The sequence below is a fragment of the Malaya genurostris genome, chromosome 3 (genome assembly GCF_030247185.1).
Source record: "Malaya genurostris strain Urasoe2022 chromosome 3, Malgen_1.1, whole genome shotgun sequence".
In the NCBI taxonomy this organism is placed as follows: Eukaryota; Metazoa; Arthropoda; class Insecta; order Diptera; family Culicidae; genus Malaya; species Malaya genurostris.
The window spans coordinates 244,395,841-244,415,959 of NC_080572.1; the positions used below are offsets into that span (position 1 = coordinate 244,395,841).

General features: G+C 36.9%; 2 protein-coding genes across 2 annotated transcripts; both read right to left on the minus strand.

Moving 5' to 3' along the window:
- Positions 1-464: 464 nt before the first annotated feature.
- Positions 465-1,151, minus strand: LOC131439244 (calphotin-like). Its single transcript, XM_058610012.1, has 2 exons — positions 1,091-1,151; positions 465-1,018 (listed from the first exon to the last, which is right to left on the minus strand). The coding sequence occupies exons 1-2, from the start codon at positions 1,103-1,105 to the stop codon at positions 620-622; spliced, it is 414 nt and encodes a 137-aa protein (XP_058465995.1). The 5' UTR covers positions 1,106-1,151; the 3' UTR covers positions 465-619.
- A 9,921-nt stretch (positions 1,152-11,072) lies between these two features.
- On the minus strand, positions 11,073-19,184 carry LOC131434275 (cuticle protein 76-like). Its single transcript, XM_058600938.1, has 3 exons — positions 19,090-19,184; positions 18,743-19,018; positions 11,073-11,327 (listed from the first exon to the last, which is right to left on the minus strand). Exons 1-3 carry the CDS (start codon positions 19,102-19,104, stop codon positions 11,079-11,081), a joined length of 540 nt encoding a protein of 179 aa, XP_058456921.1. The 5' UTR covers positions 19,105-19,184; the 3' UTR covers positions 11,073-11,078.
- Between the last annotated feature and the right edge of the window lie 935 nt (positions 19,185-20,119).

Here is a 20,119-nt window from a genome sequence, read left to right on the forward strand (position 1 = left end):
ATTGTCAGGATAGATTTTTGATTCATGCTTTTGAAGGCGAGATATTCAATGAAAAAGTTGAAAGTTTCAGTTTTCAGCAATGCAATTCTACCTTCAGAAAAAAAGACTTTCACGACCGCTAAAGTCAATGAATCATTCTGAAATTTTCACAGAATAATCTAAACTAATTTTCTAAGAGATTGTCAGTTCGGTTTTTTGATATTCGTCACAGTTTCTGAGAAAATCGATTGAACGATTGCTCTTGAAAAAAATTCGCAAAAAATTGTGTTTTTCTCCAAACGAGCAGATTGAATAGCAAAACGTCCCCCATTTGATAAACCAACTCCAGTTTTAGGATAAAAATATCATTCGGCTCGATAGCTTTCGGCAATATGACTTTACGGCTTCTGTAGTCATTTTTAATTACTTATAACGGTATGAGTCGATTTGGTGCAGAAAGATTATGAAATTTTGTCAAGAGCGTCTCGGTGAGGTTTCCCACCATTTATTAATAGCCGATAGACTTAAGATTTGTTGATTAACGACTAGCACTGAATAATACTCACTATATCACTAACTTATTTCAAACGCTTAGCAACTAGGGAATAATCACATCAAGATAAGTGTAAACCGATCCAGTTTACGCATAAACCGAGCGATAACGAATAGTCGTCAAATAAGGTGCGGATTTCCGCACCAGTTTCGCTTTAGCCACTGGAGCAGCAATGACAACTTTTTCAGCCGGGGCAGCGGCCACGACTGCCGGCGTTGCCACAGCCACCGGAGTCGCTGGCACGGCAGGGGCCGAAGCATACACCGGATAGCTGAACACTGCCGGCACCGGTGGTGAAACGTACAGCGATGGGTAGACGGCGGCAAACGGTGCCGGTACGGGAGCGGGCACTGCTATCGGCACTATGCCGTTGAAGGTCCGCGCAAACACCTGAGAACTGTGTGCAGTGACAAACGCTGGAACGACATGACCATGGACGTGCGGCTCAGCACTGACCACAGCCAACAGGCAGGATGCGACAACGGCCTGAAACCAAAAAAACATAAACGCACTTATCAATCTTATCACTCACTTCGATTCAATCCAAACCAAACTTACAATTTTCGTGAACATTATGAAGCGAACCGTTAACTGCCAAACTGAAATCGGAACCGCAACGATAAACGATCAATTAATGAATAATAATCATTTAATACCGTTATCGGTTTTTATATCAGCTGCTTCGGCCAATAGATACCCATTCCAAAGGATTTCGCTTCGTGCTTAGGGGGCCCAAAATAGTTATGGAACATCGTCGCAGAGTCCATTGTTGGAACTATGTTTTGGTCCGGGGCGTGCTTCACGATTTTTTGGGGTTTATTTTTACTCAGTTCTCAAGTAGGTACCCGTAAATCGTACACCGAGTGACATAACGCTGATTTAATGTGACATTGTAACAAATGCTTCACCGTTTGTATAGCAATGTGCAAAATTTTTGGTTGAATCCGTGCCTATAGGGTTACGCAAAGCATTGTCCTTAAATTAGTGCTTTTGATTACAATTTCGTAGCTATAATAGTATCGCGAAATTCTAAGGCAGTAGTGCCATTTCATTTATGATACTTATAAAAAAAATTCTGCATATAATAAGACTATCTGGCAATGGGGCGCCTTTTCACAATTTATCCACAACATAGTTTTTGCTACATTCGATCGGGAATATGATATCATCAATTTGTGAAAAAAATTTCAGTTGTATGACATAATCACAAACAATTCATAACTAAGCTTTTCTTAAGTGCCTAATATCAACGAGTACCGACACCGATGAAGCAAAACGCAGAGGACGTCCAAATGATGTGGTAACACCAGAAAACATAAAAAAATCACAAAATCGTTTTGAATGATCGAAAAGTGAAGTTGCGTGAGTTAGCTGTCATCGTAAAGATATCAAAATTACGTGTTGGCTTTATATTGCAGGAGCATTTGACTATGAGAAAGCTCTGTTCAAAGTGGGTGCCGCATTCTCTCACTGTTGACCAAAAACGAGAACGTGTTGATGATTTTGAGCAGTGTTTGGCCTTGGTTAAAAGGTAACAAACCAGAATTTCGGCGTCAATATGTGACAATGGATGAAACATGGATTCATCAGTTCACTAGGTCAGTCACAGTCTCGGTATTTTGGGATGAGTGTGGCTTAATATTTATCGACTATCTTCCAAAAGTAAATACCATTAACAGTGATTATTATATAACGTTATTGGAGCGTTTAAAGGCTGAAATTACATAGAAAAGACCGCATATGGCAAAGATAAAAATGTATTTCATCAAGACAACGCTCCCACATACACAGTATTCGCCAGATGTGGCTCCCAGCGACTACTGGCTGTTCGCCAAACTGAAAAAATTGCTCGCCAGTATTAAATTTTGCACGAATGAAGAAGTTAGCACTCAAGCTGAGGCCTATTTTGAGGCATAAGATAAATCGTTCTACAAAAGTGGTATTGAAATGTTAGGGTGGTACTGGAATGATTGCGTTGCTCTTGATGGTGATTACGTTGATGAATAAAGTTAATTTGGAATCGTATTCTCTTTGTTAGGCCCGGTACTTTTCAACCCATGTGCTATATTCTCTCAAAAGCTCCCAAGTAAAGGTTCGAAAATATCTTCAGAAAGGCCTCCAAAAATTACAGCTAAAGGTAGTGGTGCTGATGCAAAACCGAAGAACATTGCTTCTGGTCTAAGAACTCTAAGTTTTCGGAAAGAATTCCCACCATAACCTGGGACACTAAACCACCCAAGCGTCCCTGAAAACCCACCTGAGAACCAATTCGGTGCTAGACTTATCAAGCTCTCTGATGTTGTGGACTGGATTTTTAAAAATTTCAATAATTCTGACTCTCTTAAAAGAATTTTAATTGCTTTCGTGCCTACAGTGAAAACATATTTAATTCAGATGACTGCAAATGGGCCCCTTCTCTCTGCGATCGTATCCTTCGATGACTGAGTCATCCTCTGTGGTTAAAGATTCAATCACTGTTTTACAATGAAATGACACTGATGATGACAACGATGGATCGAGATGATTCATACGGAGGTGTACTTTTGGGGATAAAAAATGCTATTCCTTCTATCGCATTAACCTCCCCTCAAAACCAGGCATTGAAGTTATCGCATATCATGTATCAATGAAAGGCAACGACCTTTGCTTTGCTTCCATCTATATTCTCCTCAAGAGTCACAATTGGGCATCGGTGGCTCAGTGATATCATAGAGCTCCGTTCCGCACCGACGTTGGTCTCAACTCGCACGGCATGGGATCGGGTTGTCTTCACGATGATAGCAGATTAGCTATGATCAACGCTCGTATAGTTTTTTTACGAAAAACAGTACATTTGGCGAAGAAATCAAATAAAACACAGTACATCGACATTGAAAAAACAGTACATTTTACAGTACGCACTTTTCTAAAAATAGTGAATAAAAAACAAAAGCAAATAAATTTGATCAGCACCTTACGAGGAAAACAGATTGGAAAAAATGACATGCGAATACAACTATGTAATGAAAACTGCGAAAAAGCCACAGCAGAGACGGGATTCGAACACATAGTTAGCTCCTAACCGGGTGAATCGTTTTGCCAATTAAACTATCCTACATGTGAAACACACGAAGAAACAGTCTTTTAATTGAACAAAATAACCGAACATGTTCAGCTGTGTTCGGGGCCCCGGCGTTCATTTGTAGTCATTTTTTCTATAGCAACCGCTCCGCTAGTTGTCCCGGGTAGAAGTGGTTTGCAAACCAATAACACATTTTATTATAAACTCCCAGCATCTCAATGGTAGAATTTAACATTATTTAGTTTGAAATAGGAGTTAAAATATCAAAAATCATAACAAAGTCTGCATGATACTCTGCCATTGTAATATCAAACAAAGAACAAAATATCTATAGAAGACTAATTTTTTAGTTATTTTGTGTTCTAGAATTCAGAATAGAATAATATCATAAGTATATCTTGTATCTGATTCTGATGCTGTTTATTTAATAGTATTTTATTTGAAGATAGAACTAATGGATCAATTGAACTTAAATAAATTTAAATAACTCATCAATAACTAAAAAAAATAACAACTAATATTGATGCTAACCAGATATTGTGCAGTTTCTTGATTCCTTCGATGAAATATCAAGAAAATATCAAGTATCGCTATAACAACACAGAAACGTCAAGACAAGATATGATAGTAAACTTTGTTGTTGTTCTGATCTTTGTTTGCTATTTACATCTACGCGGGGTCTCAGCCCTCAATTAGTCTGTTTTTTCGTGTGTTTCACATGCAAAACGATCTCCCCGGATAGGAGCTAGCTACGGGTTCGAGTCCCGTCTCTGCGGTTTTCATCACATAATTGTATTCCCATATCATTTTTTAAATCTGTGTTCCTCGTTAGATAACTATCAAATGCAAAACTAGCTCAATACGATTCTACGTTTCAAAAATACTAAACAAATCGTTAGAAACAAATAAATATCAAATGATTTATTTTCGTAATCTCTCTTTTTTTATTTCCTTTTTAGAACATTTTATGGTTCGACAAAAACTCAAAAAAATGCACGCATTTTTCATCAATTTTTTTTCAGAAGCAGATGTTTTTGATGATGATTTTCATTTAATTTATATTTTCTTTTTGGTTGAGACATATTTCTTATTTTTCCATTATCAAATTGTTGTGATGCGCTCTGAACAAATTCTGAACTATGACAAAATTGTACTCACATTCACCTTAGTATTCGCTACGTGTTGTCACTGTTTTCCTCTGACGTTTTGTACTACCACAAATCGAAATTCGATGCGTTAAAGATTTAAAATTTTGTATTATTTTTTATTGTAAAAAGTTAAGTACATTGCAGTGTAAAAATACAGAACAAATTGAAATACAGTACATTTGAGGGTAAAAAGCAGTACGCAATATTTGGGTCGATCGATCGAAAATACAGTACAATATTGTAAAATACACTACGGATACGAGCGTTAGCTATGATCCATGATATTTTCAACAACTTCAATATGACAATCTTGAATACGGGAGAAATGACACGGATTACTGCACCACCAACAAGACCAAGAGCGCTGGATTTATCCCTTTGTTTGACATCGCTATGGTTGAATTGCATGTGTGCGCATAGGGTTATTCGATAAGTGGATCAATAGTGGTGATGTATTCGAAATTTATTCGGCAATACCGTAGTGGTGGATTAATATCATCAATAGAAGCAGCAAGTGCTGTGACTAATAATATTTATATTGATAATAAATTAATTAATAGAAAAAACAATCACAAAGCTTGTTATGCAGCTGTTTAAAAAAAACTATTATCCAATTTAGCTTGCATATCATACGCAGAAGAAACAGCCATTTAAACGCTGCGCTTACTGTGTGTTCGAGGCATGCACAACGCTGCACTCCTGTTACTTCTATGAAACAAATTCATGCTAAATGACGTTTTATTGGGTTTAATCGTAATCAACCAGCTCGAATTAAAACAGCCTTTCGTCGCTTCAACCGCAATATGGAAAGTAGAAAAAAATATGGCTGTTCATATTGACAACCTGTCACATGTCACATGTTACATGCATCGAAATTATCACAGACATTACCAGATTGATCAAAAAGTTATTTATTCAGAAAATTAAATTAATACAACATTATTCATCAAAATCGATATCGTCCGCTTCAAACTACTCCCCACCAACTGCAACACACTTATGCCAGTGCTTAATCCAATCCTCGAAACATTTTTGCCTTTCTCGTATAGAAAAGGTATACAATCACTGTGAAAACTGATTTTTGAATCTAGGCCCGGAGGGCCGAATGTCATATACCATTCGACTTAGCTCGACGAACTGAGCAAATGTATGTGCGTGTATGTGTGTGTATGTATGTATGTGTGTATGTGACAAATTATGTCACTCGATTTTCTCAGAGATGGTTGAACCGATTCTCACAAACTCAGATCCAAATGAAAGGTCTTATGGTCCCGGTCCCATAGTTCGCTATTGAATTTTATCTTTCTCCGACTTCTGGTTCCGAAATTACAAGGCAATATGTGCAAATCTATGAGAAAATGCGTTTCCAATTTTCTCGGAAATGTCTCAACCGATTTTAACAAACTAAGATGCAAATGAACGATCTTGAAAAATTCTCGAAAAGTTCATCCACATCCGACTTCCGGTTTCGGTATCATAGTGAGATTAGTAAAAATTTTCAATTTGTGAGGATTTTTTCACAAGCGATGGCGAAACGAGGTGCACATTTTTATAAAATTTACTGGTAAATTCATCTCGTTGACAAATTTTGTTAGTTTGTGGATATATAAATCTACTTTGGAACTCCCTTCGATGTCTTAGCAACGATTAAACCGATTTTAACTAATCATAATTCAAATTAAAGCTCTCGATGTTTTAAAAGATATTGTGCAATTTAATCCAGATCCGACTTCCGGTTCCGAAATTATAGGGCAATGAGTATCAAAACTTACAATCTGTCATATTAAATGATGCAAAATCGGTAAGCATCGGTACGTGCTGGTACGGAGGAAGAAGAAAACACACCCGCCTAGCACACAGCGTGCTTTGTTCAATTTTGTATAACTTGCAGGGCTGCCACATTTAAATCTTTATGAACTTGACATAACTGTTTATAAATTGAAAAGGTGATGGTAGTTTATACCGAAGAAAGTTTTTGATTTTATTCAAGTTTCAATAAAAGAAACTTGACAGATTCTTCTAGTGATGTCTATTTTCAAAATAGAAGAAATATGAGAAAGGCATCATTACACCACTAGGTGGATTAAAAAAGGTTTTTTATATTCAACTTCCAGTATGGCCATCAGGGCCATCTGCGATTTTTCCATAATTGCATCTCGGGTGCTGAAACGTGTTCCACGGAGCGGTTTCTTGAGTCGACCGAATAGAAAAAAAGTCGCCGTGAGCCAAATCAGGTGAATTCGGTGGTAAATGAATGGTATTAGTTTCGTTTTTAGCCAAATGTTCAGGAATAACGATGGCATTGTGTGACGGTGCGTTATCGCAAACGTCTCATAACTCCTCTGTCATCTCTCTAATAGTCAATGGCCTACCGCTTCTCTCATCATCATTCACAGACTCACGAACAGTTCTGAAACGTTCGTGCCACTAATAAACGATTGTTCTCTTCAGAATATCGTTATCGAAACACTCTTCTAACATTGCAAATGTCGTGGTTTTAAGGCAAAAACAAATGTAAACTTGTTGTTTCAGATTCAATTCCATTTTGAAAACTGTACAAAATCGAGGACACGCACAATTTCAGAGGTGCTCAATACAGCGTAAGTTTTACAAATGTTCAAGTATCAAGCTGAGAATTTGATAGGATATCAATGACAGATGTGGAAACCTAAAAAAAATCTTATCAGGTGACTGAGAGCGCCATACAATGATGATTCCGGGAACTTTTTGATAAAGGTAGTAAGTTCTCGATCAGGGTCCTGCAAAAAGTAATATAACAGTTATGCGGCTAATGGAATCCACCTGTGCGTGATTTGCCACACTAAAACTTTTTCAATTTTTACGTCACCAGAAACGCCACATAGAACAGGAAAAAATACGTTTTAAATGTCGGAGTTCTACTGTTTTTACTTCACTTCGTACATTGCATTATCATATAGCGATAACTTTTTGCATTTAAGTAGACCGACTGAAAAATTACGCTTTGAGCAAACTAATTTGAATTTGAATTTGAGATGACACTGTTCTATTGATAGCTATAGTGGGCGAAAATATAGTCTATTCATATTTACTCTAGCCAAAATATATTTTCGTCATGGGCCAAAATACAATTGGGTGGGTGGTAATAAACAAAAACCATAATATTTGGAATCAACAATTACAAGCACAGTCTCGATAGTATTATGTCACAGCATGCTTCATACCGTAAAAAAGATGTGTATTAGTAATCTCTGTTTGAAATTGGAATTAATACACTAATTTCACAATATTGTGCAACTACTTCCTAAAATAGGCCAAAACTAGCAATAATAAAAATTTACTATTGTTGAGATTGATTTATTTCACTAGTCGCTTGGAAGACCGCGGGAAACATCTTCCACATCGTTTATAATAAGGCTGGTGGCCCATCCCTATCTTTGAAAATAAACAATTTGTTACCATTAGTGATAACGTTCACATTTGTTTATTTTCTTTCACAGTACACTCCCAATCGAAATGGTGCCAACGCAATCATTCTCGCTAGCCGCCAAGTGGTGAGTGCAGTCATTTTATAAGGTAACGGAAGAACTCTAAAATGGAACAAAATTATTTCAATTTTTTTCGGCACCCTTATGTCTTATTATTTGTCTTTGGTAAGGCCTAAAGACTGTCCCAGAAAGTATGGACGCAACCAAAAACCGCTGCCATTTCGCAATGGTCAGAATCTGTCAATTTTTATGGCTGCGTCCTGTTGTTTACACTCTTGTGCAGTTGTTTATTCGTTTTCATTAGTTTGTTTCGAAATGCGTGGACTTTCAGCAGAACCATGTCGAAAAATTGTGGAACACAGAACGCGGACTGTCACTGAGAAAGATAGCAAAAATGAAAGAAGTGAAAAAGCCGTGCGAAATGCAATCAGGAAGTTCGGTGAGGATAACACCTTTGGGGATGAACCGAAAACGGGTCGAAAAAATGGTCCTGCTAACCCTCAGTTGGGTAAACAGATACTGAAGGCGTTCGAGCAAAAGAAGGAGGTTTCAGTTCGGGATGTGGCCAAAAAAGTGGGCACTTCGAAGTCAAATGTTCTTCGTGCTAAAGAACGTTTGAATCATCGAACCTATAAGAAGCAGAAACAACCAAAACATAGTCAGAAACAAGAAGCAACGATCAGGCCGAGGGTTCGAAAGCTGTACAATAGGTAGGGACAAAATATTGATTTCAGCTCCACTAAACTTTTCGTGTTTCTTTTGGGTTCCATGAGCACCATGCAAAATTTTAGCTCGATCGGAGAAATTATATTTTCGCGCTCGACTTTTGAAGTTTGTATGGGATTTAGTATGGAGAAATTCATATTTTACAAAAAAATCGGCTAGTTGTCATTTTTGTAGAAAATTTAACGAGGAAGAAAACCTTCGAAGACTTCAAAACAATCCGAGATTTGTAAAAAAAGTTATTAAAGGAAACCCAACACAAAGTCCAAACAATAGCTCATTCCTCAATATATCTAGCATCACTGCTGCTAGTGGTGGTATCATGATTTTACCTTTTTACCGATTTTTTGTAAAAAAGTGAATTTCTGCATGCTAAACCCTATACAAACTTTAAACTTCGGGCGCGAAAATATAGTTTCTCAGATCAAGCTATAATTTTGCATGGTGCTTATGGGACCCAAAAGGAACACGAAAGGTTTGGTGGAGCTGAAATCAATATTTTGTCCCACCCTTCGATTCTTGCTGGAAATTTGATCTGCATAATCATGGACGACGAAACCTACGTGAAACTCGACTACAAATCCCTGCCGGGACCGCAATATTACACAGTGCGAGAAGGGAAAGTGTTAAACCAGTCCGAGACATCGATTGAAGTCGAAAAATTTGGTAAGAAAGTTATAGTCTGGTAAGCAATTTGTAGCTGCGGCAAGATTTCGAAACCCTTCATCACCACTGCTTCAATGAACAGTGAAATATACATCAAGGAATGTTTACAAAAATGACTTCTACCCATGATTCGAAGCCACAAGGATCCTGTTGTCTTCTGGCTAGATCTTGCTTGTTGCTACGAAATCAACGGTAGAATGATATACTACCAAAAATGTCACTTTCATCCCAAAGAACATGAATTCACCAAATTGCCCACAACTTTGACCAATTGAGGATATTGGGCATTAACGAAAGCACATCTTAGAAAAGATGTCTCGACAGCCGAAACCATTCAACAGTTCGAAAAAGATTGAAAAAAGTGTCAAAACTTGTCGCCGAGAAGTCTGTACGGAATTTAATGAGGAACGTTCGCAAGAAGGTGCGCCAGCTAGTCTACAATGGGTAAGTAGCAAATGTTGAGAATAATATTCTGTTGTAGTCTAATATTATCAGTATATCGAATAAAATTTGAATATCTAACACTTGTGAATTATTTACAGCGAAATCAAAGTGCGTCCATACTTTCTGGGACAGTCTTTAAGACGTATCGATTCGCTGGCGCAGCGGAAGGGTGCATTCGGGAGCTACTAAGCTATATCGATTCCTTACACAAATGCTTATGAGAAAGGTATCAATTGCCCGCTAGGTGGATGAAAGCAGGTTTTTAGTAGGAATTCGATTAAAAATCAGTTGCAAATTCATATGTAAACTCTATACTATTCTATTTACAGAAGCACCAAATTTTTTTTTTTGTGATAACTCTGACAATACTTGGTGAATTTCGCCGTTATTCGGTGACATTTCTATTCTTTTAATACTGATTAGAGTGCCTGTAATCCAGAGATGCCAGATCTACAGATTTGTCTGTAAATCTGCTGATTTCGTACTTGGTGCTGCTGACATTTGTTGTTGTTTTTCGCAGACTTTCTTAAAAATTTACAGATGTTTGAAAATGTCACTACCTTTGTTTTTTTTGCTCGTCAGATTTTTATTTTCGTATATACAGACTTTTGCAAGACAGTCATTCATTCGGAGACACTTTTTTTCCTCTCGTGACAGTGGCTCAGACCTCTATTGATCCATAAAGCCCGGTCTTGTGAAAGACACATTTTGGTCAGTATCGTTTTAAAGAAGCAAACGACCTGTCAAAGTCAAGTTTCCGAATCAGCCAACATTTCGGATTTTATGTGTTGAGTTGTTGCCAACATTAAGGATGAGATGTCGTCAGACATTCTAATCCTGAGATTCGAAGAAGGTACAGTGAATTATTTCGTTTTTGTATAAGGCACGGAACCATTTTCGAGAGCCCTTGAACTCTTGGCATTGATGGATTGAATTTGGGTTGAATAAGTTGGTATTAGAAATTCGATATTTTATTTATTAGAAAAGTACCAAAAATGCATCAAAACATTGACGTGATTGTGAAACCCTGCTGGATCCTAGTACACAGTATACGGAGACACACCGCCCCAGTTGGTGTAGGTGAATGGGGCTCTGATGGAGTAAGCATAGGGGCTACTGTACGCCCCGACAGCGGCAGGAGAAGCGTAGCTAGAGTAAGGACTAGCAACGGTCGAATAGGGAAAACTACGAGCAGCAAACACAGACGGACCAACAGCACCAACCACCGGAAAAGATCGGGTGTAAGGTACGGCAACCGCGGCAGTAACAGCGATCGCTAGGATGATCTGCAAAAGTAAAAACTTTAGTGTTTCCGTTCCTTTGTGAAGATCTTTCAGGATAACCTACCAATTTGGCGAACATTTTAGGGCTTTGAGATAGATCTGCTTATGTCAGAGCAACTTATTTTGACTACCGTACGAATATTTGTACTTTGAAAATGATCCCGATTGTTCCTTATATATGGTACATGATCCCTAAGATGAGTTCCAAGTGCTAACAAAGAAATGATCTCACATGCTTTGTACAAAAGGTTACTGATTTATCAAATATTGACTGGCGCTTGTGTATAAGGAATTAAATCAATGCCAATAGCGAGTCTCCGGGTCGCCTTCATCAGCACCTTGAGTTGATGGATTTGCGAACAAAAAATTGACATTCTGATCGACCGTCACAAATTGCCACCGAAGTAGAAGAAAAAATGGTACCTGTCCTTAAAACACAACGCATGGTTTGGTACGAAACTTGATATCTTGTATTCCTGCTCCCAGTCAGCAATGTGACGGGTGGCATTTAATATAAATCACTCATAATTCGGTTAGGATTTATCTAGATGTTATCTACAAAATAATAAATAATAATAATAGCAGTATTGGCAGCAGAATGCAAATTTTGACATTTATGTTGGCACCTTACACCGAAATTGAACTTGAGCGAGTGCTACAATAATCAATGCAATGTCTCAATCAATCGAGTTGAATGGAAGAAAACACTCAATGCCAATCGGATAGGTTAAAAGTCGGAATTTTAAAGTTAAAAAAATAATATGAGGGAGATAAATAAAATTCCATGCTACTAATCCGCACACCTTTTATAATCCAATCCACTATGCAGATAAAGAGAATAGTTTTAATAATAATTGCCAAACCACATTTTCCCCTACACCAAAAAGCTCAACAATGAAATGAATGGTGTAATGATGTCTTTCTCATATTAGATATCTTTTTATAAATATTACTAGAGGAGTCTGTCAAAAAATTGTATTTCAAACTTGAACAGAAATTTTAGAAAATTATTTGGGTGTACTACTGTGGGCAAAAATTAGTAAGACTTTTGAATTATATTTTGCGCGGAAACCTTATTCGTCGAATTTTTTTTTTCTAGGTTGGTATGACTGTCATTGACATCTGTGCCAAGTGTCACGTCAAAAGATTCTTTAATGTTTAGTATACGTCTGTCTTTCTGAGATATTAAAAGTGCAATCGGCGATTTTTACAATGAGTGAAATTTTTCAACAAAGAAGCTCCATTAAATTTTGTGTGCGGAATCAAATTTGTAGTGCTGAAACATTCAGAATGTTGTAAATGGCCTTCGGTGATAATTGTACGTCGTGAGCAAGTGTTTTTGACCGGTAAAAGTTGTTCAAAGAGGGTCGAGAACGCGTTGACGACGAACCACGAACCAGGACGGCCCTCATAATCAACAAGTTGACAGTTTTCTTTGATTATCGAAGTGTGGTGCACGCCCAATTCCTTCCGACCAGCCAAACTGTCAACAAGGAATACTATTTGAGTTAGAGAAGGGAAACTAATTGATATTTATCAACAGTATCGATATCAACTTGAAATCGACGATATCGATATTTTACAGCGTTGACAAAAAATATCGATATTCGATATTGCTTCCATGGTTGCATTTGGAATCACAATTTCATATTTTTATTTCGCTTGCGAAGTTTTTACTGAATGATATTGCCAATTTATTCGGAAATAAGTAAACCAGATTTTACCTAAATTCACCTCCCTACTGACCCTCTATAGGGTGGAAAGTATTTCAGGTTCTACTTACAATCATAGGATAGTCATTGTTGAAAAACACAAAAGCAGTATCTTTGCAAACTTTTGATCGGAGCTCCGGTGACCCCTAGTGTTATATACCATTCGACTCTGCTCGACGAGATCTGAAAATGTATGTATGTTCATGGATGTGTATGTATGTATCTGTGATTTTTCTCTACCAAGTTTTCTCGGAGTTGGTTGAACCGATTTCTACAATTGTATGACTATTACAAATTACTTTTGGATTGTGAATCAAGTTCGAATCAAGTTCGTCGAGATTTAATTTTTTTTTAAATCGACTTTCTGAAAATTAAAAAATAATTTTGCCCCAAAGTCGATTTAAAAAATTTTTTTTTGAGATTACACTTTATCCTGCTCACTGGGAATATAGGTATTGTCTTGAAATTTCACGCCCTGCAGTACAAAAAAATATGATGTTGAAACTTACTTTTGAGTCTTTATTGAAGATTATTTTATTGTTTCGCTACATACAATACACGTTTTGCTTCAATTTATATTAAATCTAGTTTTAAAAAGTAATAAGACGTAGAATAGAAACATAGACATCAATATTTAGGTACACAGTAAAAAATAATTAAATTTACAGGTGACGCAAATCCACATATGACATAATTCATAAGAACATAATCCATGAAATGACTGAATTTTACAAGAATGATAAAAACATACGTCAGACATACCCCGCTTTTCAAGCAAACGTGTAAATTTACATGTTTTATTCCTTAAAAATATGTCAGAATGCATTAAATATAAGTTAGAATTACTGTAAAATTTAGTCATATTATATATGTCGGTCTCAGAAGACGTAAACTTACACGATTTTTGCTAGGTATGTATGTTTCAAGAATCCGTTAGAATTTCAAGTAGAAAAATTATATTTCGCAAAGACAATTCATTTTCAAGGCGCGATAATAATTTTATTTTCAACGCTTTCGAAAGCACACAAAAACCACTGAATTTAGCACAAAAAGAGCATTTAAAAGCACTAAAAAGACCGGCATTACAATGCACAGACATCAAATATATCCAAAAAGTCAGAATTAAAAAATAATAAGTAAACGCTGAACTGAATTGACTCAGCGTAATCCAGCAAACTGACGTCTGTTTATAAGATATCTAAGCGATTCCGTTTAACCCTCTGTCCGGGCTAGCCCCGGTTTCCCCCAAGCAATTCTACTGCTGAAAATAGTGTGGCTTGGTAATTGTTTCCGTGTAAGATTTGGGCAGTGTCTGGAACTACGGAAGCAAAATTTTCAACATAATCTTGCACAAAAAAAATTACCTCAAGCTAACTGTTCCTTCAATTTCGTAAAGTATTTGATTTATTTGGCGAAGCATTGCGTTGCTTTGAGGTTTTGGTGGCTTTCTACTCTGTTTATAAATATAGAGACCATATAATGACTAATAAAATGCTCTGTGCACTGTATAACTATTCTACAATAATTATCAAGATCTTAGAATTTCAGCAAAGTTAGCTAATTGGGATTGATTGGCCAATTGACAATAGTTATCGAAACTTATTTTTTACAATGGTTCACTATAAGTATTTATTTCAGCATCTTGCATATCTGCAAAAACTTTTACAAAAATTACAAGGTTATATGCAAGACACGACCGGGCACAATTACATTAAAAATGAAACAATTTAAAGGTTCCCATAATGAAAACAAAACTAAAGATGATTGCGGATTCACTGAACTACAAACTTATTCAAATGACCGATTAGAACCTAAATCCAGACGCTTAAAATGTTTGCGAATGATAAAACTGACAAATTATTTTTTTCCTAATAATTGATTTTTTAACCCTTCCCACATTTTTTGTATTCGATTTTGTATTAACCTAGGGCTGCTGGGGATCAGAATTTAATATACCATTTGGCTATGCTAATCTACAAATCATAACAGTTTGAAACAAGAAATGAGGCAAAACCGCTGTATCACATAAAAACCTGTTCTAATCCACCTAGTTGTGTAATGATGCCTTTCTCATGCATAATATTGTGGTATTCTATTCGAAATTTTTCTCTTCGATTTTTGAAAGAAACCAAGGAGTTTCTTGTGCATTTACTAGTATAACATACAGAATGAAACAGTGCTTTGCTCGCAAATGTCATCCTCAAGAAAACGAAGTGGGTTCACTATTATATGCACTTCCGGCCCGGAACCCGAGAACCGGTATAATCGAAGTCGGTTCGTACGGCCACCAACTAACATGACGTACAAACTCTGCTAGTTCTTATTCAAATTTTAAGGATGTTATACAATTTTGCCATCGTACTCTAATTGACGATTTAAATGTTTGTTGTATCCGAAAATATGGAGTAATTTTTGGTAGGACCACAATACCTTTCATTTGAGCCTAAGATTGGGAATAACGGTTTTGAGTCCAGTTTACAATATTTTTTACGGTTTTTGTTTCACCGGTTCAAGTGACGGTATACAATATTCAACACACTTTACCCTATAACTCCGGAACCGGAAGTCGGATCCAGATGAAATTTAAAAACTCCGTATGGGACCAGATGACCTTTCATTTGAATCATTTGAATCTAAGTTTGTGGAAATCGGTCAAACCATCGCTGAGAAAAGTGAGTGAGATCCATTTTGGTATATATGACCACTATTTCCGGCACTTCCGGAACCGGACATCGTTAATCAGGATAGCCGGAATCGGTTTGTTTAGTTGCCTACTGATAATGACTATCGATTTGTGTAGTTTTGAGACCAGTTTAGGGACTTTTGTACGTTATTTGTTTCGCCGGTTTAAGTGACGATATACAATATTGAACACACTTTTCCCTATAACTCCGGAACCGGAATTTGGATCCGGATGAAATTCAATAATATTCTCTTGATATTTTCATTAACTATTCCAATAGTGTTTGTCGTCGAAGACAGGCCCTATGCAAAAAATAGGTTAACCCCTAAAATGACCAAAACCTGAATCGGCCAGTATATGCCGAAAATCCTTTACGTTCGACACGTCAGGTAAGACGTCGCACTATAATAAGTATTATGCACCTTGCAGAAACTTTATGTCTGCCTAGCGGTTTACGTTGAACTGCTGTGTCACATAACAGTTCAACATAAACTGTTATGTACTGACGAGTCGAAGACGAAACTTAAAGTATGTAAAAATGGTTATGTGCTCTATGTACAAAATAGGTTAACCCCTCAAATGAAGCCAATATCTGTTTATCGATCAAACACTGGACATCTCGTATGTTTACTACGCATAAAGTGCATCGCCTGCTCCAAAGTAACGCTTCACGGATTGTCCATCGCGCAAAAAAACTTCTCCAACAGCCACAGGCGCAGTAGGCGTAGTGATGTCAACAGATGAAAATTTGTCCATAATTTGTTTGAATTTGAAGCGATCAAGATGCATAATCACTTGCAGTCCACGTTCGTGCTTCTGATGGCTGTCGGCAGTGTGTTCGCGACCTATACTGCTTCCGTAGGACGGGATGCTATTCCAAGTTATTCAGTGAATGTGTTCCGGAACGAATATGGCACAAAAATGATACCTCCAGGTAGCGTTATTTTTCAGGATAAAGTCTTTACTGCTGATCAAATATCAGACGAAGCATTTCTGGTGGCTGTTCAATGCCTAGTGTACGATTGGAGGTAAGTTTATTATAATATATCGAACTTTGTCAGGTTCAATTTCCTTTCGGGTACTTATGCATAATCGATGCGAAAAGATGCAAATCGATCCGTAGTAGGTATTTGGAATTTATTTTCAGAAATTAATTGACCATCAGTTCCATCAGTTATATTTTTTTCGAAAAATGTATAATGTAAAGTCTAGTGCAAGAAATAGACTACAGCTAGTCCCGGCCAAAAGGACATAAAATTGTCAGTTGATTGTTCACAGGATACTGGTTTGTTTTGGTTTCAAAAAAATAAAGGACTAAACTACCAGGAGGTTGTTGAATCTGATAACCTAGATAACAAGTCGAAAAACTTCTTGTCAGATTCCTTTTTACGGGAAGAATGTGTTAGAAGCAGAAAGCCATATTATTTGGTCAGACGACACCGGGCATCCTTTCAGCGTCTAACAAACCTGAATTGACAGAAGATGACCTCAGTTAAGGGTTTTGCAAGTTGTGGAAAACATGCCTATGGATATTCATTAGCAGCTGTTCCGTGAATTCATGCGTTTGTTTTTTTGATACAGTTAATTGATTAAACATTTGTTTTAAGTACCTAATTATTTTTTTTTATTTCCTTTAAAATTATATAATGTAGGTATTCATCAAGAAGTACGTGAATAGAAATAAAGTTCATCCGATTAGGATTATAAATCCTTTCGTTAAGATCGGTTTGAATCACACTTAAACCAGAACTGTTTATGTCCTTAATGAAGGTGGCCATATATCTCGGAAACTGAGATATGATTCTTATCAGGTGTTTTTATTTAACTAGGTATAATTGTGAAAATGTATGCGACGGGGTTGTATGTCTGAAATGGAAGCCAAATTAAGTAAGCGCATCAGTGCTTAAAGCAGTTCAAATTGAACTGCCATCACTGCCATCTCTGCCTCTGCCTAACCGTTAATCAGACACAATTTATGTGAACCTTTAAGAATATTTCACTAGGTGCCATATCCTATCTGACGTCTCGGGCGTAAACAAGTGATGACCGACTACGGGTCGCCGCTGAATTCGAACATTTAGGGGTTTGTTAGTTTGTGCAAAAAGCACATATTTAATTTCCTTTTACTTCACGTTTCACCATCAGAATGGTCGTTTTTACTACGTAATAGATTCCAAATAACAATTCGAATGTCTTATGGTTCTGATTATAATTTATGAGAGTTTTGTTATTGATTCTGCAATTACTACAAGTTTTATGACAATTATAATAGGTATCTTTTTTGAGATTTAGTATGATAGTTTTTTAGGCTTTTATAAAACTTTTTACCTAGACTAACAACTGAATTAAACAAATTGTACTAGAATAAAACACTTGACAGGAATATGTTGTTATAGTGGTTATCAGTAGTCATTCGTGGAGTTTAAAGTTTTAATTTTGATTTATGATGTAGCATTGAAGACAGCTACAAGTATTTGTTAATATTAGGAAATGTTAATCGAGTACGTGTGATAATGTCTATCTGTTGTCATTCAAACAGTCTCATCAAAACAATCTTATTTATTAGGATATTTAATGACACAAATTTGGTCATATTTTTCTACTCAAGTTCATTCGTAGCGCTTACGTCGCTTATTCGGCATCATTCTCGAAGCCAAAGTATCCACAATAATACGTTTGAACTTGATTATTGGTCACTTTCGAAGAAAAAGAATTCGGATTAGTAACAACTTGTAATACTTTTCTATGGAGAACGATTGTACAAAACATTACGAATTTTAGAGAGATCTTTTTCTTATGGAAGTGCTGTATTATATTTACTGACTCTAATTTAAATAAAACAATGGTAAAAATATGTTATGTGCAACAAAATTATTTATTATGACCAAATTTACAAATTGCACTGTGAAGTCAGATCAAAACATTAAACAAAATGTTCGAAAGAAACTGGACATTCATGGCAGTAGCTGAGATCAACTCATTTACAGTTCGGTTGTGCTTATGATAGGTAGGTATCCTTGTTACAGCAGTACTCTTCCCGCCAGTGGAGCAGTGTAAGCTAACGGAGCGGCTGCATAAGCAAGCGGAGCCGTATAGGCGGCAAATGCTGGATTGATGACCTGGGAGTTGTACGAACTCACGACGGCCGAATCTCCAACGTTGGCATATCCGGCGGTGTAGGCAACGGCCGGGGCAAACGCCGGAGCCGCCACTAACGGGGCCGAGTAAGCAACCGGGGCTACCAGGCCGGATGGTTTGGCATGGGCACAGGCGATGACCACAGCACTGACCACGATGAACTGAATTGGAATGACAAAGCAAAAATCGACTGCATTGACTATTTCTGGAACAGGTCGTATGCAATACTTACCAGCTTGGTGAACATTTTGAATTTGGTAATTGTGATCGATTTGTGCTTTTGACGCAAGTCTGTGATTACTGATGGTTGGAAGATCAGCTGTCCGGTGTTTTTATACCAAAGTGAAGTTTTTCAGCTACGGCTATCATTTTGACAAGCCACATACGCATCAGTACGTGATCGGTGTATTTTCACAGTTTGATTGCACATGACTCTACTAGTTTGCACACGAAAAAAATTGTCCATTATTTTGAACAACTTTTGCTGGACAAATGAGATACCTATTTGATCTTGGATTCTTCGTTAGTTAGTTTGTATTTTTCGTGTGGTACGAGCTGCTAGAAACTCCGATTGGTCCCATAGTTCTTGAAAAGTACACAATTTTTTGACGTAGGACTACGTCTTTCTTTACTATGCTCACCTGAGTGCATTTTCAAAATTTCCCAACACGAAAGTGTAACGAAATTACTCCAGATTTGGTTTCCTAATAACTTTTTCTCCGTTTGAGTATTTTCTTTAATTTTTTCACGAAATGAATGGAAAAAATGTAAGATTGTAGTTAATACCACGTTTATTACGAAAACATTATTTAAATAGTGAAAAAATAGATCCAAACACGAAACATCAAAATCAACCGAATCTATAAATAGACCCTGTTGCTAGCTTAAGTCTATGATAATCCATGAACGGAGACACATCGAGTGCGCAGGCTGCCATCTACAACAAGGCAGTGGAACTACACCCGGCATTATTTAATTGGTGCTTCAGTCAATGGCGAATATGAGGTTCCATTCCTGAAGCCTAAACGTAGAAAAACAGTAACTAGTTCTGTGAGCATATCTGCTATTGGATATTCGCAGTGTGAGTTTCGCTTCAAACAAAAGTGATTGCATCAAACAGCCTCGGGTTGTTTGCATAGAAGGAAAAGAAAACGAAAAGTGGAAAACGATGGGGAACATTATAAAAAATCAGCTGTTCTAATGGCTCTAAATTTTATCTAAAGAATTAGTAAGGTTACTTTCTTTGCAAATCAAAGGCAAAA

Coding starts and splice junctions, on each gene's coding strand:
- LOC131434275 (XM_058600938.1), bottom strand. Junction 11,328..18,742: donor TGGCGGGAAGAGTACTGCTG/TAACAAGGATAC, acceptor TTACTTTTGCAG/ATCATCCTAGCGATCGCTGT.